The 17,484-nt window shown below is 40.2% G+C and overlaps 2 protein-coding genes across 2 annotated transcripts in view; one reads left to right on the top strand and one right to left on the bottom strand.

Annotated features, from left to right (window-relative positions):
* Window positions 1-8,195, top strand: part of LOC126396916 (adhesion G-protein coupled receptor D2) — a 106,496-nt gene extending 98,301 nt beyond the window's left edge. Inside the window, exon 24 of the mRNA XM_050055288.1 lies at window positions 7,296-8,195. Within this exon, the coding sequence (XP_049911245.1) occupies window positions 7,296-7,433 (138 nt within the window). The 3' untranslated portion in view covers window positions 7,434-8,195. The remainder of the gene's footprint in view (window positions 1-7,295) is intronic.
* A 1,765-nt stretch (window positions 8,196-9,960) lies between these two features.
* nr5a2 (nuclear receptor subfamily 5, group A, member 2) overlaps window positions 9,961-17,484 on the bottom strand; it is a 73,026-nt gene continuing 65,502 nt past the window's right edge. Inside the window, exon 7 of the mRNA XM_050054896.1 lies at window positions 9,961-12,028. Within this exon, the coding sequence (XP_049910853.1) occupies window positions 11,781-12,028 (248 nt within the window). The 3' untranslated portion in view covers window positions 9,961-11,780. The remainder of the gene's footprint in view (window positions 12,029-17,484) is intronic.

Below are 17,484 nucleotides of genomic sequence, written 5' to 3'. Positions count from 1 at the left end.
CGCAAAGACTACAGCCAACAGCTAACTAGCATGTATGTTTGCGCCTGCATGAGAGGAAATAACTCTCGATACAAGCAGGTGGCAGTAGTCTGTATTCGTCATTCAAAAAGGGAAATTGGAAACTGACAGGATGGATTCAAGATGCTAGTTAGCCAGTTAGCACCTGAACAACCCAACCTGATATTAAAAGAACAAATGATATTTTCCGTGTGCTCGCGAACAACAACGCAAACAGTTACGAACTGTTTCAACAGCTAAAAAAAATAATCGTACCGAATATACTTGGATCTCACGCCCTCTTGACTTTAGCCATTTGTTTGCTCACTTCTGTTTCTCTTCCTGTGCACTGAACTGAACAGAGTGAATTAATTCACCAACAGGCTCCGTTCATGCAAAATAAATTCAACATATATAAAGCCAACTAGTGCCAATGGTAATCACCTGGTGTGTCAGGGCCTGAAATTAAATTTTTGGGACACAAATCTGTTCACACCATAACATGAGGAATTACTTGTTGTGGAGACAAGAATCTGGTCTTCACATTATTACCGTTTATTTTATGGTAATAGTTAGTTTTTAAGTAGAGGACTATAATCAGGACAAGGTTAGAGTTAGTATTGTCGTTGGGCATGTTGTAATTAAATTTCAATACAATGTGGTCACAAAGGCATATTTTAAGTTGTCTGTGTTTGTGAGCACTTGTGTCTGTACGTTCTTGTTAAGAGACATCAAGTAAGTTGAGGTAAAGAATCCATTTGGGAAAAAAACAACAACTAAATACTTTAAGTGTCTACTTCAATAAACTGTGAGTCTCATCAGCATCTTCTCAGGTTGTCGAACTCTTAACTGTTGTTCTAAACACTTGGCGTATAAGGTCGCACACTGAAACTTTCCGAGAAGTACATAAGTAAGCAAGTAATGGCAGTGTGTGGGTGTCCCGATTCCCTATAGCTTGCTTTTCTCTGCCAAAGCACCTGTCGCAAATACCTTTATTTTTGAGTGCAAGACAGTCTGATAGAGTTGTATAATAGTCTGCAGTCTTTTCTGGGAAAAACTGATGAGAGAGGTGATACATTTTCCGACAGCAATAACAGCAGTTTCTTAGGTACAAACACAACTGTGTAATTAGTATGTGTATGAGCAAAACTACAAGCCCAAAACCATTGATTAGAAAGTAGTCGCTTTTCCCAGAAGTTCTGTTGTGGAGGATTTGCTGGACAATGTTGAAGTGTTAAAGTTTGACAGCAATTATGAGCATTTATCCAGGGGCTGTTAGATGAAAAGATAAATGACAAACTTTGTATCCTAACAATGAGGATAGTATGTTTAAATGAACTGAGTCAAACCCTCCATTTTACCAGTGCCCAGATCTCCCTGCGCCACTACCAGGTCAAATCCACCAGATGATGCAAAACGCTCAGACAACCGATTCTACTTCTACTTATGCCTCTCTTTCTCCCCTCAAACTCCGATCAAACTGCAAAACAAGGCAGTGCTGATCAAATATAAACCAAGATTCTGCTGCTGTGTTGCCCATTTCTCACCTTAAATGTCTTCAGAAACTTACTTTAGTGCACTGTTTAGCAGCAATATGAGATTTTGTGAACAGAAAGTGGGCACCATACACTGAGATCAAATGGTAAAACTAAACAGTGCTCATAAACCAAGATTCTGTTACTGTGTTGCCTATTTCTGGTCTAAAATGTTCTCAGCAAAATATTTTAGTACTGTTTAACTGTAACAGAAGAACAGAATAGAAATTGCTGGCCGCCATTGTTTCCTGTGTGAAAACGGACAAGCTTGCATTACGTCACCCACAAGCAGGAGTGTTTATTGGTCCAGTGCAGCACAGTGCATTCTGGTAGATGTAGGTTTTCTACCTCTTGAGCATAAGCAAATGCTACAGCCCTTTTCTCCGGGTTTCTCTGGTCTTTTTCTGCGGCATAGACAGCCCAGTTTTATGAAAAAGACCATCTTTCCAGCAGTGAAATACTTCTTTAATTGAATTGTTTGAAAGTTTTTTATTATTGCTACGCTTCCAAAAATATAATTATTCTTCTGGATTTTTTTTTTTCATAAGAAAACATTCTTTTCAGCCAGGATTCTGCAGCTGATGAACAGTGTGGTGACATTCAGGTTGTCATGTTATTACAGACGTCACAGACCTCTTTCTCTACTGTTCCCGTAGAGCACTGCCGAAGCAAAGGTCAAGATTCCACATGCAGTCAAGCATTCACCTTCGCCACTTGGCTGAGGTCTGGCAAGATTAATTCTTTGTGTCGTGCCATCTCTCTATGTGCCAGGTTCATCTTTCCTACAATGGAGCCAAGCAAACACAGGAGAAAAGTGTGTGCCTGAAAGTGTGTGTTTGTGTGTGTGTTTTTAAAAGACATTGGTGCAACCGTTTTAACAGGGCGACTCTGTTTGAATTAGATGTTCTAACCCCCCGCTTGCTAAATGGATTTCTGAAGTGGCTGTAGTTGGAGGCTTTCAATCGGATGCAACCTTGAGTCCTTTTTTATGTGAGCTCTGTAGGATTTAAGTGCCGGTATAACATGAGCACGACTGAATGCATGCTCCTCATTTTTTTAAATTGAAAAATCTCCAAAGGCTCTCCCCATTGTGCAGGCAATTAATGGAATGCTGGCAGCGAGGTTCAGGTGCTTAAAAGTTGTATTTTTTCTCTCTCTCGCGCTCTCTTTTTAATGACTAATAAAGGATAATCATCGTGGAAAAAAACATCATAATGCTGTAGGCTTCCTCTTTATGCACAATGATGTATAATGCATGCTTTGAAATGAAACGGCAGCGGCCTTCGAACCATTCCATCTCCAAACCTTAGTGTATTTGCTTTGCATGCCACAGTGAGGCTTTTGCATAACAATATTGAGTGTTCCCATTAACAATGCTTGCCTATTAATTTGATCTTTACATTTTTAAAGTTTGTCCATCAGGCCGCCAAACAATGGGTCCCCCAGCCGCTGTTTGGTATAAGTGATTAGAAAGTTGGCTAATTGCCTCTCTGAAGAGTTGTGCTGTTTCTTTTTAGCCTCCTTGTTCTTCACCTGTGAACTTCCACCAGTTTTAACACTCAAAAACAGATGAATAAACCATTTTATTCATCAATAAAACCCTTTATTCCCTCGGTTTTGGAGATTATTTCCAAATATTTTCTAGGCAGCCGTTAGCATGTAGAGAGTATGTTGATATATGGGGCAAAATCTAAATAAATTGCCAGTCACGGTTCATTTTACATCATTGTGCATTTTGTGAAATCAGAATCCAACACTCTGATACTAGATTGAAATAATAATAATTGCTCAAATCCTTTTTGTATTCAGGTTAATGATAAAATCTGATTAAATGCCACAAACTTTGCCAGTGCCAAAAATAGCTTTGTCTCAGTTGCCCAGAACTAAACTACAGTACCAGTAATAACTCATAATCACCCACTAATGAACAATAGAAGGACAATCAGTGCTTATTGTATACCTGCATGCAGATAGATGTTTCTGGTGGCAGCGCTTATTCTTATGGTGTGCTCTATGCAGTAATTAAGAACCACAACAGTGTTACGACAGCTGGTGTTGCTTTCACTTTGTGACTCTGTGTGTACATGTGGGTGATCTCAGCAAACTGTGGCCCTGGAGACACCTATTGTAGCGGGAGCTTCTACTGAAGCTTTTTAAAGCAGTGGTTCCCAACTGGTGGGTCGTGGTCCAAAAGTGGATTGAGGGTCCATTCTGAATCGACCGCAAGTGACTCGCAAATGTGTCAGGTTTGTAAAAAAAACACTTTATTTTTAAGTACAGTAAATTTCCAGCACAACGCCTTTATTTTGAAATGCCATTTTCTGCTGTGGAGTGAGTGACTAACCAACTCCTACGTGACAGAGACAAACAACAAGCTCAACGATATAGCCAAACGCAGGTATGACGCTGAATGTATTAAACTGTCAGATATTGACCTAATGACTAAGGAGAAATCTGGACCCTGTGGCTGGACCAGTTGGGAACCACTGGTTTAGAGTATTTTGCCAGGTGTTTATGTGTCTGTCTGTCTGGCTATGGACAGATTTTTTCAACGTGCTAGCATCACAGCCGTGCAAGACGCAGTCACAAAACTTCACAGCTGTGTACGAGATCAAAATCAAGGCCAAGCTCCAAGGTGGGTGTGGTCTAAGCAAGAGGCCAGAAGTTAGGGGGGTAGGACATACTGAAGGGGCCATTGCCCCCTTACTCACACCCCAACTTTACACCCCTGGCTCAGAAGACATTACAGGTGTGCAGTTAAGATCGCTTTGAAGACCGAATTTGACGATGGGTGTGGTCCAAGCAAGGGTGCCAGAAGGAGAGGGGTAGGAAGTAGGGAATTCTTTATTCTTTATTTGGATCCCCATTAGCTTCCACCTCAGCGGTTGCTAATCTTCCTGGAGTCCACAACAAAAATCAAATCATTACAAACACCAATATAAAAACATGTCAGTTATACAGACACCGACTGACACCTTGTCAGTCTAGACAAAGTTACAAATTAAAACAGACTAAAAAGAAGTAGGGAAGGGGTCATTGACCCTCTACCTTACACCTTGGTGGATCATTGTATTGCGACTTGAGTGATTCCATTTCTAGTGTTTAAATACATTTGCGAGAAATTCTTTTATTTTGAGGGAACATCGTGGGTCAGCAGTAAAAAAATAACACAATGGGAACACCTTGGTATCTGGTGGCAATGGCACATGCCATATTACAGCACCATCCCAGGTTTGATTGCATCCTTGGGACCTTTGTTACATCTCTCTCTTCTCCACCATGTCTGCTCCACTAAAGAACACGAAAATGGCATAACTGCTGAATCCTGAGGTGAGAATAATTAATTGTAGCCTACATTCAACTGAATGACCTAAAATGACAGAGTACACATAGGTGTGCAGAACCAGGTACTTGTTAATCACATTGTGTTAAAACTTGTAATGACTGCTTGTAAAAATAGAATCAAGTTTTAAATAAGAAGGAATTAAGATTGCATTTATCAGAAAAATGATGTGTTCAAATGTTTTAATCTAGTATGAAGTCACTGATTGGTGTGATAGTTAATCTTTGCTGATTAATCCACCAGCTTTGCCACCATGTGGCGCGGGTGTTCATTTCATGTGGACTGAGGATGCTTTTCTCCGGCCTCTTGAGCCTCCGGTCCTGCCTGACACTGAACTGAATACCAAACTGGCTTATTCCAGTGTTCAGTTGCACCTTTTCTTGCAATCTTGGAACACTTCCAAAAGCTTTTGTTTTTTCTTGTGCCCTCAATCTTTTTCTCTTTGACCGTGCTTTGACAATGCAGGGAAACATACAAGCGCATCTCGGTAAACACGAGTGATGTGGTTCCAGAGTTTAAAAGCTTCACATAACACTGGCAGACACGACTTGGGGCTGTTTGTGTGACGGAAAGGAGAACTTGTTTAGAAACTGACAGCACTGCAGCAGTGTGTGCGTGTGTGCGTGTGTGTGAGAAAAAGCTGTGTGTATGTGTGTTTATGTTGCTTTTGGCAAGTTATTCATTTGTGTTTTTTTTCTCCCTTGCTCTCTGTGTGGTTATCTTTTGAGTTGGTCGGTTTGGAGCTGATGTCCACCTTCGGGGATGCGCATAGCATGCATTTCTGAGTATTTTCACCTGAGGCTGCACTTGTTAGAGTCTGTGGATAAATGTATATACATTATTTATACAAATTCAGGGCGAGTGAAAGCAGGTTTAACACATTTACAGACAGGAGGCCAGGCACTGCAAGCCAAGCTCCAAGTGAGGATTGCAACGCTGTGCGCTGGGGGTCGAGCTGGCCTCTTGCCTGGCTGTGACCAGCATCCTTAATGCAGCACGAGAAAATTATCATCAGCATCTCAGCAATCAGATAACCCTTCACATCATTTGCTTTATGGAGAAAAAAATGAGAACAACAGATTGTAAAAAGTTTGGTTTGTTGTGCATTTACATGAGATCATTTAAGAAACCTGTTTGCTATCATTGCTGGATTTTGGTCTTCTAAAAATCAAGAGAATGTAGAAAAGTTAAAAGCCTGCTGCACATTGGATATACAGAAACACTAACAGCAGTTTCTACTGCACTGTAGTTCCTTTAGATAGAGTTTGCAAGGACCCTTACAATCCCAGGATTATTACACTCACAAAATGGGCAACTTTTAACATCTTGATTATTTTAAAGGAGCAAAATGTACATTTTACTTTCTATATGTATGTAGTGGGAATGAAATGAAACAGTAGTAGACATTAATGTGTCTGGGTAGTTGCAGGTTGGATCATTCAAAGAAAGATGGCTATGTGGAGCGGCAGTTTAACATCTAATTAGACTTAATTTCTTATGTAATATAAAATACAAGTAATGAAAATGATTTTTTGTTTGTGAGCAAATGACTCCATGTGTTTTTCACAAACTGTACCTTTTAAAAAAGTGAAGGTCTTTAGATCATTCATTAACCTCATGCCAAAAACATTACTTTTTAATAGCAGAAGTGTGATTCAGTACACAGCGGAGCTCTAATTTGTATTAACGCCAAAGTTTGTGCTGTTGAAGGTTGTGGGAGGACTGGAGTCAAAAGTTGAGTGAGTGAACAGAGCTGCCATTTAAATTTTAATTACTTTTGATATAAAATCATTTTCAATATTAGGCTTAATGACTTCAACTGTCTTTCAATCAGCAGTGATTGAGGGTTTGGTTTTAAAACTTTATATATTATTGTTGGAAATATTTGGCAATTTAATTAATTCATGTTTTGAAAAGACTTTTTTTTAGTTATGTATTTTAACTGAGGAAGTTTGATGGCAAGACTGAAACACAGTATAAAAACTGTATTCAGTCATGAGAGTCAAAGGGTCAGTGTTGTATACAGTAAGATGGGCATTACCCTAATGGCACAGTGATTAGAGAGAAAAAAATCTCATTAAATCATGAAGGAAATTTAAAACAAGCTGAAAACAATATAAAACAGGACACTGTGTTTAAATAGGAAGTGTCATTTAACCTATTACAAGGGCAGTTTTTTTAAAGAGGAAGGTTTAGACTAACAATGTGCTTTGATAAAACCCATAAAGACACGATGATTAAAAATATTGTATTCTCTAATGTAAATTTCTCCTAACATGAAGTGGAAACATTTCTCCCATTTCCCAAATCTATCAGTGTATTTTATAACTTCAGTCTTGTGGTATTACACTGTAAATATTGTTTCCCTGATTTGACTTGACACTCCCCACTTACTGTACCACTCCCCGTCTCCCATCCAGGAGCCTCCTGACTCAGAGATGGATGCCTTGCCGGCTGGTTGTAGTCTTCACGTTCCCATGGAGCTGGAGTTCACAGCTTCCTGTTTCCCCCGCAGCCCTGCACCTGAGAAAAGCTACGGCCTCGTCTACGTTGACTGACCTGGCTGGCGACGGTGATTGTAGTTTCATATTGTGATTCGGTTTTTAATCAGTCGGTGAAATGTTTTCTCCCTTTTGCTCCTTTTTCCTTAAAGGGACAGTTCACCCCAAATCAAAAATGCATATTTTTCCTCTTACCTGTAGTGCTATTTATCAGTCTAGATTGTTTTGGTGTGAGGTGCCAAGTGTTGGAGATATCGGCCATAGAGATGTCTCCCTTCTCTTGAATATAATGGAACTAGATGGCACTTGACTTGTGGTGCTCCAAGCCCCACAAAAATACAATTGCAAAAAGAGGAATGTCTCTCTCCAGAAATTATTACCCGGCTACTCAAGATAATCCACAGACCTAATTGTGAGCAGTTTCATTTAGTAACTATTTTCATTTACCAAACTACAACCGCTAACCATACCACCACTCAGAAGGAAGTGCGTATCTTCTGCTAGCTTATCTAGCACCACTGAGCTAGCTAACTTTACAGCTCAGCTGAGGAGGACACCAATAATGTTTACATCTTGCACTGTCACGAGCACGAGCCTCTCGTCCATGAGTAGATGCACACTTCCTGCACAGTTGGCAAGTGTAGTTTGGTAGAAAGAAACTAGTTCCTGCATGGAACTGAGACATTGCTGTTGAGTTTCTCAAATATATTTTTTTGGCGCCTTGAGCACCACAAGCCGAGTGCCATCCAGTTCCATTATGTTTTAGAGGCGGCAGACATCTCTACGGCTGATATCTCCAACACTCAGCAACTCACACCAAAACAGTCTACACTGATAAATAGCCCTTAAAGTAAAGGGAAAAAATATGTTTTGTTGTCTTTTGGAATTTGGGGGTGAAGTGTTCCTGTTACTCTTCAATTTTCTGTCACCTATGATCACTATAGAGACGCAGTAATATTTGATACGTCTGTGTTTCTGAATGTTTCATACCTTAATGCCTTTTATAAGTATTTTCAGTGATCTAGGACTCATTTTATTTTAAGATGCGCTGCATAATAATGTAAGCTAAATGTCTCAATTAGAATTTTAATCTCAACTTCATTTCCAAGTTTTCACTAGAAGTTAATTGTTTTTTTTGTATTCGGTATGTTTGTAAGTCTTTCATGGCACTTGCTGTACATTTGCTTGTGAAAGTGTTACTCTATATTGTGCAGTAAAATTTGCAGTGTGTTACATTATCTGAGCAAATGGGGTGTATTTGTGACCCATTACAGTGAGACTTCAGGTGGACAGTTCTCTCCCCTGGTTTCCCGTCACTCCACTTTCAAACTACCAAATAAAGGCCAGGGAAAAAAAGTAATGTAACCCGACAGTGTTAGTGTGTGCAGAAAGCGAGAATCTGCTGTTATAAGCATAATAATTATTTATTGAAATATGAGGAAAAATTCAATTAGCCTCAGAGAGACACTCCCCAAAACAGGGGTAGTGAAAGGGGCAATCAGAATGTCAGCAGGGGGGCAAAAGTCATAGACAAGCAGGAGGGAAATAGCATTTTGATCCACTGTGTTTGATCCATGTGCTGAGAGCTTACATGAGCATGTGAATGCACAAAGGTCATCATTGTTAAAGTCCTTGTTAAAGCATTTGTTCTGCATGCATACCTTTAAGCTACAGTGTGGTTTGTTGTCAAGCAGACAGCTGAAGACCATTCCTCTTTAACTTCTGACAGCTGACGCCACAGAAAACTGTTTCTCCAAACTTTTACTTAACTTTATTTCCAATCAAGCTCCTGTTGTTGATCGAGCAGGACTGCAACCATGCAGAAAAAAAAGGGGACTTCTGCAATGACCACGTTAATGTGCATGACTCTATGGCCTGCATGTGGTATAGAGTTTGACTGCGTGTTCTAGGAAGTCCAAGGCAGCTGCAGAACCTAAACACATAATCTGTGGGTGATAAAAGATTGTCTGATCAATAGACGCAATGAATGAGTGTCAGTAAATGGAGCTCAGGACCAAGAACTGCTTAACGACATGGGGGTTTAAGTGAATTTTCTGTACATTAAACATGCCATTGTTTAAAACTACTGATCGTTCAATGACTTCATTGACATAATGTCGACAGGTAAACAAATAAACACCACAGGTTGTTGTGGGAGGCAAGTGTTGGGACATTTTGGATAAAAACAGTAACAACAACTACAGTACATGTGGAGAAACTCCACAGAAATAATTTAGGATGTCATTTTTCAAGAAAAATAATAAAAAAAACAAGCCAGGTTTTGTTCATTTTGACACAATACTAGAAGTCACAGCTCATGGGGCAGCGGAGGGGAGATGCAGTCTTTGGTATAAGAGCAAACTGGAAAGAACAATGATGCAGGTTGAAAAGAAAAACCGATGTGGCACAAACATCTTTCACACCTGCTCGCTTAAATACAATACTCTTTTCAATGCACTGACTTGCATGAACATTTAAAAGACCGAAACATTACGGTGATTTCTTTTCCCCTTTTTGAAAAGCCTATTATCTTGCTCCAGACCTGCATCACTGAACTACCAATGGAAACAAAACAAGAACATGCTACAGTAAACAAATTTATTCTGGCGCGGACACCTCACGTCATGTAACACAAAGATGGAAACCCAGAGACGCAATAAATTATCTTCATTATTAAGCGTAACCAGTGACATACTGTACATCAAAAAGGTAAAAGCACTGTAAATAAAAAAAGGAAAAAAAAAAAAAAAGTCTACAAAAAAGGTTGAAAGTGAAACGGAACCCTTATACAGCAATGCTTAAGAAACAAATGTTTGAATGCCAGCAGACACAGATAGAAATTAATATTTAAGTGTGATTCCTTTTTGATTTTAGTGTCTCACGACATAATTTAAGTACTGTTCAAGAAAACAAATAAAAAATAAAACACTGTACACACACCAAAGAAAGCAAACCAGAGGGATCTTTTTTTTTTCATTTCGTTGATTTCATTTTTTAAGAAATCATTGCTTTGCAATTTATGCTTCATCACAGTTCTCTCCCATATGACCACATGAATGTAAACACCTGTTGAATTATTCTTTTTTAAATTTTTTACAACATTAATACTTTATATATATATTTGTACATATTTTCATTCACATCTGCACGGTTAGCTAGCATGGTAATGAAATAAGGCAAGACTCACATAACTGTGACATCACAAATCTTTTTTTTTTCTTTTTTTTTTCTCTCTTAATACTGATTATTAAGGTTTTTTTTGTAATTTCCTTCTTCTGTTCTGCAGCAGGCTTTGGTCTTTCCGGACAAAGGCAGGGTCGATCCTTCTCCGTCTTCAGAATCACACTTTGTTTTGTTCCAGTTGTAATGAGATAATAAAAAGGGAGGGTGCTTTTTTTGCAGGAAAAAAGGGCTATAAATACAATTGTTTCATCTGACATTATTAATTGAATTTATTTAACACTGGTCTTTCTGAGGTACATAGTTTAAGATGATTGGGGGAGAGGTGGAATAAGAAAGGGGAACCACAAGGTGACCATGAGGAGCAAATGACTTCTGTTACAAGAGAAAAAAAAACATTGTATTTTTCTTCTTATTGGCCTATTTATCATTTTGTTCATTAAAGAATGTTCTTTCTTTTTTTTAGACGTTTATTTTTGAAACATCAGTTCTCCCTCCTCAGTCAGATTGAGCTGCCATGGCAGGCGTCTTATGCGAGTCCAAAAAACGGATGTGACAGTAGGTAGGAGTCTCTGGCCTGGTTGACTGCTTGTCCGTTTTTCTTTACAGTACCAACGACAGCTAAAAGCCGGTTTCAGTGAGAGAGCACACCGGAGCATCGTCGACCAAAATCAGCCACGGCTCTAGTCGTGTCACAAAGCTGTGAAAGATGGGCGGTGTTACTCAGCTTCCTTCCTCAGCACAAAAAGCCTCTCACAATGTCACCAGTGCTAAAACACTTGAGGGTTTTTAATTCTATAAGCTGCAGCCTGCCAGATGTGATCATCTGTGCTCGTGCAGACGATTAGATCCCATTTCGTGCCAAAGCAGTTTGTTTCAAGTCTTTTTTCCTTACATTGTGTCTTTGTCTGCAGGGATAAGGAGATGGATCTTCAGTCTGACTTTTTTTTTTTTTTTTTAATAAAGGGATCCATATGCTTGTTTGTGTGTTCACATGATGTCTCTGTGCATGTGTCTTTGTCCAAATCCGTACTCCAAGTTGTAACTTGAAGATCAAAATGAGCTTAATATAAACAAGAGTTGCTAACTGTCTCTGCTTTCCATCCTCCAGGTCATCGCTCAGTCATAACTGAGCTGAAAGGTTCAGAAATTAGGAGTTTATGGGCTGCAGCAACACTCTCAGGATGTCTGCACAGCTGCATTATGGGCAGTGCAGTCCCCCTTCTAAGCTCTCTTAGCGTGAAGCATCTCGATGAGCAGGTTGTTGCAGGGCACGTCGCCGTTCAGGTGTTTGTAGTAAAGGTATTCTTCGGCCTGCAGGCTGATAGCACGGATCTCTGGCAGCCGGAGGAGCAGCTGGCCGAACTTGTCTGTTTGCTGTGGGTAGTTACACATGACGTAGTCTAGCAGTGCTGCGTTGACCTGCTCCTGGACGCTTTCTACCAGGTGGAAGTTCTCCAGGTTCTTCACATCTACAGGAGGAAGCAAAATAAAAGGTTAGATAAAGATAACACAAAAGCAGTATATAAGCAGGAGTATAAGGACAAAGCAATGACAAATAATTATACTGTAAAGCCTAAACACAGACATAATGGCAGATAATTACAAGCCCTCATGTGTCACACAATGGCTGAATAAGTTTCTAAGGACAACATTTGTCCACAGCAATAGAAATTAATTAGTGTGATTAGAGTGTGTCCACATCCAGTCCTTTATTTAGGCCAGGTACTTGCTAACTTTTGAATATCAGCCACCAAAAAGGAATCTGTTATGCTCATTTTTAGGCTTATACTAATTTTGGGACTCTATTAGAACATGTTTACATGCTTCAATGGGTAACATTTTACTTGAAGGTATCTACATAAGGGTGACCTGACACTGTCATAACTATGACATGACACGGTCATGAACATTATGTACATGTCATAAACCTTTATGCCTGCTGTCATTAAGTGTAATTCGGTTTTTGTAATGACAAGTTGACATTGTTTGGGTTGTCTTGATTATGACAACTTGACATTAATTAAAGTGACATTACCAGAAGTTGTCTTTGTCATGACAAGTTGACATTAGATTTGTTTGGGATGTCCTTATAATGACAACTTGACATTAACCAGGATGACATTACCAGAAGATGTCTTTGTATCAATCATTATGTCAACTTGTCATAAACACAAAAAGAGGTGCATTTCTCGTTAATGTCAAGTTGTTATGACAAAGACATCTTATATATATACGAATTTGTATTCTCAAAAGTGCTACAGCTTAAAATTTTTGGTTATGACTCATTTATTTATTTATTTTTCAAATTTTAAAAAGGACTTCAGAATGCACCACATGATGAAATATCCGTCCCTCCTCTCCTTTTTTCGTCTGAATCCTCCTGAGAGTGCGATGTGGAGGTAATCAGGTAAAGGCAAAAAAAAAAAAAAAAAAAGGTTCTCTCGAGAGATTAATTCCCCGAGGAGTCGATGAATTATGTAGGGCAGAGTTACAGTCATATTAGCACCAGAGCTGCTCCCTAACCTAACGCCTTCACCATCCTTTTATATCATAACAACACAGAATGTGTCGTAATTATTAGTGTAAAAAATATAAGATAGAGACAAATAGAGATTGTTTTTTAAGCATCAGTCTTGTAGAAAAAAAAAACTGTAGGTAAAAATAAAAATGCAGAAATTCATCTTGGTGGGAAGTCTTTTTTTTTCACTATTAATTCCTTGTGCAAAATACATCTTGCATCCCTCCAAAATCCTACCTTTACGCGCAGCTATAAGCACTTTTCCTTGACAATAATAAGCTCACTGGGGGTTTGAGCAGATTATTGCAAGACAAGACAAAAATTTGCTAAATGGATAATGGTGGACCAGAGCGCTGTGTGTACTTGTCATGATTATGAAGCGCAGGGCTGCAGAATATTTAATCACATAGTAGCTCTGTGTGTGTGTGTGTGTGTGTGTGAGTGTGTGTGTGTGTGATCTTTTATTAATCTGTTTGACCCCAGGTCGTGTGTGCTCACAGTGGGCTAATGTGGAATGACAGAGTCCCTGTGTCTAGTTGACACCTCCGGACCAACACACACCAACGCACACTATAATATACCATCTTTCACGCCAATTCTCCGCCTCTCTCTCACACATACAGACACTAATCCATGGAAATACACATAATATTTCTCACACAGTACCCCCTTCCCACACACACACACACACACACACACACCATCCACCCACCCAGAGCATTAGGAGGAAGGAGGGGGAGATAAATCAGCAGCTAATGAGGTCTAGAGAATGAGAAGCAGGTCCTTCAAGGCACTTCCATCTATGATGCACTCTACCATGCTATTACAATCTGTATGTGTGTATGTGTGTGTGTGTTTGTCTCCCCTTGTGTTGCCTGCCTATGTGTGAGCTGGTGTGTAGCGTGTGCGTGCTCACCCTGACCTCTGGGTGACACGGCGGGGGGCTAAATAAGGCCAAAAGGAGGGCAGGAAAAGGGGGAGGGGGTGCGGCCCGTGACAAAGGAGGCTCCAAACAAACATGACATGTGCTTTTTCCTGCTGCCACTCAGCTGTCTGACCCCCTATCAGACTCCTGAACCGGCTTTCACGCCACCAACACCTCCAAGAAGCATTGATATAGCCTTACATAAGCTAACCCAGTCGAGTGTGGGCTTTAGGCTTTGACACGCAGGCGTCCCACGCAGGTCAACGAGAAAAATAATAGACTTGTTTTCATCTGCGCGTCGAGCAAATGTAGCTAAAAGTTTCTGAGTTGCTCAGAGAGTCTTTTAAAAATGTGGAGAACTTTTTTTGTATTGCTATTGAGGGCTGGAGCCAGGATTTCAGAGAGTCCACTTCCCCCTCCCCTGTAATTTCAAATTTTATTCAGATTTATCATAGTGTACTTATTAAAAGTATACAATGAAGAGACTCATGCAGAATCACATATGACCCAGGTGTGATGGTGTATGTTTCTGCACAGACTTTTCATATTTTCATCTTATTGTCTGGGTTTGGGACATTTATAGGTGTGGCTCCCACGGTGCTCAGGTGAGGTCATGGCTTTATAAACAGGTAGCTACCAGGTTACCAACAATCCTCACGGTATACCTTTAAGTTTCCATAAATGCTGCATGGTAAATCGAGTCCAAACCTGCTGGAATCATTATATAAAATACCCATTGTGTGTACGTTTTTAGGTGTCAAACATTAAACTCCTTGCAGGTTGTTTAGACCCCCACATTCCCCTAAAATATACAGACATGACATCAGAGGTAGCTACAGCCCCGGTGCTGACTCATAATTACTTTCTGGATTATATTTTCTGTTGATAATATCATAGTATCGTAGTTGGTCAGAGATTGAAGGAAAAAAAATATTCAAATTCAGAGCCAAACCAAAAGTCTACAAATTGATTTCAGGCATGGGAAATGATTTAATCTGTAAAATGTGTACTACAAGAGAGGCTCAGTGCTGTCTGCAGTACAGACACGGTCGATAACAAACATCTCACGCTGCTTAATAATCAATTCCGCAATGTCAGTGCCTCTTCCGAGTTTGATTTAGTTAATTTTGCAGCAACATGACAAGGTGAGTCCGGATCACAGCAAAAACATGTGAGGTGTTGCCATGGTTTCTCAGAAAGATTTTTGTCTGTTTGTGCGCGTGTCTGCGTGAGTGTGTACGCATGTGGAGGGGAGTTTGATGGTTGTATGTGTGGATGTTGGGGAGGGCGGGGGGAGAGACTACAGAGAATTAGTACCCAATGTCTCTGTCAAGCTAATTAGTGGAAAGTGAGGCAAAAAGACAGCATTTTAATTGCTAATTATTACCAGAGCCCCTTTTGAAAAAATAATGAATGAGGGCTTCCAAAAAGAAAAGGCACAAATGACAATAGTTTGATATCTGCTCCCGTTTGCAAAACCAGACCCTAAAAAAGAAAAAAATACTCAGATTGATGAGAAAATCTTAATTTTGTTGCTATCAAATCAGACAAATGGATTGATTCTGATTTACTGATCATTCAAAGGCAGGAGAGGGATGATGAAGGAGATGAAGGAATGGGGAAGAGGTGGGGGAGAAAATAATAAAATAAACAAGTGATCAATGATTCCCAGACAGTGTCAGGTTGGAGCATTAAGTGTGCTAAGCACTCTCTCCTTTTCCTTCAGTGCCCCCCCACTCTTTCTCTTTCGCTCTCCATCTCATTGTTCAGTCACTGTGGGACTAATTATCAACTTTTTTTTCACATAAAACAGCCACAGTTCGTTGCAGCGCTGCGTCTGAATACTCAAATGGAAACCCCGAGGTCCCGCGGAATACATTGTTTCATTTGACGGGCGATCATGCTGAAGCCAGCGACCTAATGCAAAAGCACACACACACACAAACACACACACACACACACTTACACATTCAATCTCTCTTTCACAGAGCCCCTGAAATCACTGCTGTGCTTTTTAATTAGACTAGATCGGCTCTGTGCTGTGAGTGTGTATGTGTGTTTGTGTGTGTGTGTCCGCATGTGCTTTTACACTCTTTCGCCGCCCCTTGAAATCCACCTGCTTCAGGGACACAAACACACACATACACACGCACACACACGTGCACACACAGTATTTAGACACACTGCACATTCACTCATGCAAATACTTGCTCCATTACTTCACTCTGATCTCAATGATGCCTCACAGACTGGACACTAACAAAAACTGATCAGAAAAAAACATCACTCGGTGTCAAAGTTCACTGTTCTCTGCAAAAGCAAACAAGCGTCACTTTGCTTATGGCTTTGAGAAGCTAAGTTGGTAGAAAAATACTGCACTTACAGTAAGGCAGCCTTATAATGCATGTAATTCTATATATCCATGGTACAGGCTGAAATGTAAAGTTGTGGTATGAGTTAGGAATACACCTGAGATGTTGAGATAAACCTTTAAATGCCCTCCACACCTTTCCGTCATGCTATTTCCACATTACATTATCGCCTATTTCCAGGCAAGTCCTCTTCATATAATACACTGATATAAGGACAACAGTTATACATTGCAAAATAACACCATGGTCTGTTACAATACACTTTTAGTGCCCCAATCAATGAACCTCTCAGTCACATGCCGCCAGCTCACCGTGCCTTTCAAACTTCACAACATGTGTTTCCTGCCGGGTCCAAAAACAACACATAAAACTCCGGGTCATAAACGGTTATTGAGTCAAGTGCTGTCAGTAAAGTTGCCCAATTAAACGTGAGTGGAAGACAAAACAGTCACTTCCTGTATAGGCGGGAATTAGAGGCTCCTGGTCTTCCAATAGGGGCTTTCACAAGCGTTTATACGAGCCTATCAAAGCTGAAGCACCTTTTACTACGGCAGCGGTGCTTCAAAGAGCGTGGAGTTGAACCCATGTCCAGGCCAAGTCCTCTTTATTGCACCTTCCTGGATTGTTATCAAGTCAACATCGTCGACTGCTACTTTATTCATTATTAATCTGCCTCGCAGCTCGGCTCCAATCAGAGACAGGGGCGGTGAGAGAAGAGAACCCAATAACCTTTGACTTGGAGTGGGTTGAGGGGACAAAGTGAAGACTGAGGACAATAAGCAACATGTTGAGCTGCGTGTTCACTGCGAGAATGTGGCTGTGTGTTTGTGTATGAGCATTCGTGTTAAAAAACAGGGCAGCAGGGGCGATCAAAGCAAACAAGGTTCACGGGGCAAGGGGCAATGGCCGCTTGGTTAACAGTATCACTTAAATAGGCTATTATCTGAGTTACGGTGCACTGCCCTGATGCGTAAGCTGCGCTTTGTATCAGAGAAAAGCAACCTCCTTTACCCTTACACCACAATAAAGTCATAATGTACACAAACACACACACTACAGCTACACACACAGACTCACCACAGCTCCCATCAATACTCCACTGACAGCATT

Source organism: Epinephelus moara, chromosome 10 (genome assembly GCF_006386435.1).
Source record: "Epinephelus moara isolate mb chromosome 10, YSFRI_EMoa_1.0, whole genome shotgun sequence".
Lineage (NCBI taxonomy): Eukaryota > Metazoa > Chordata > Actinopteri > Perciformes > Serranidae > Epinephelus > Epinephelus moara.
The sequence above is the reverse complement of the archived record's forward strand: the minus strand, read 5'-3'. Positions and strand labels throughout refer to the sequence as shown.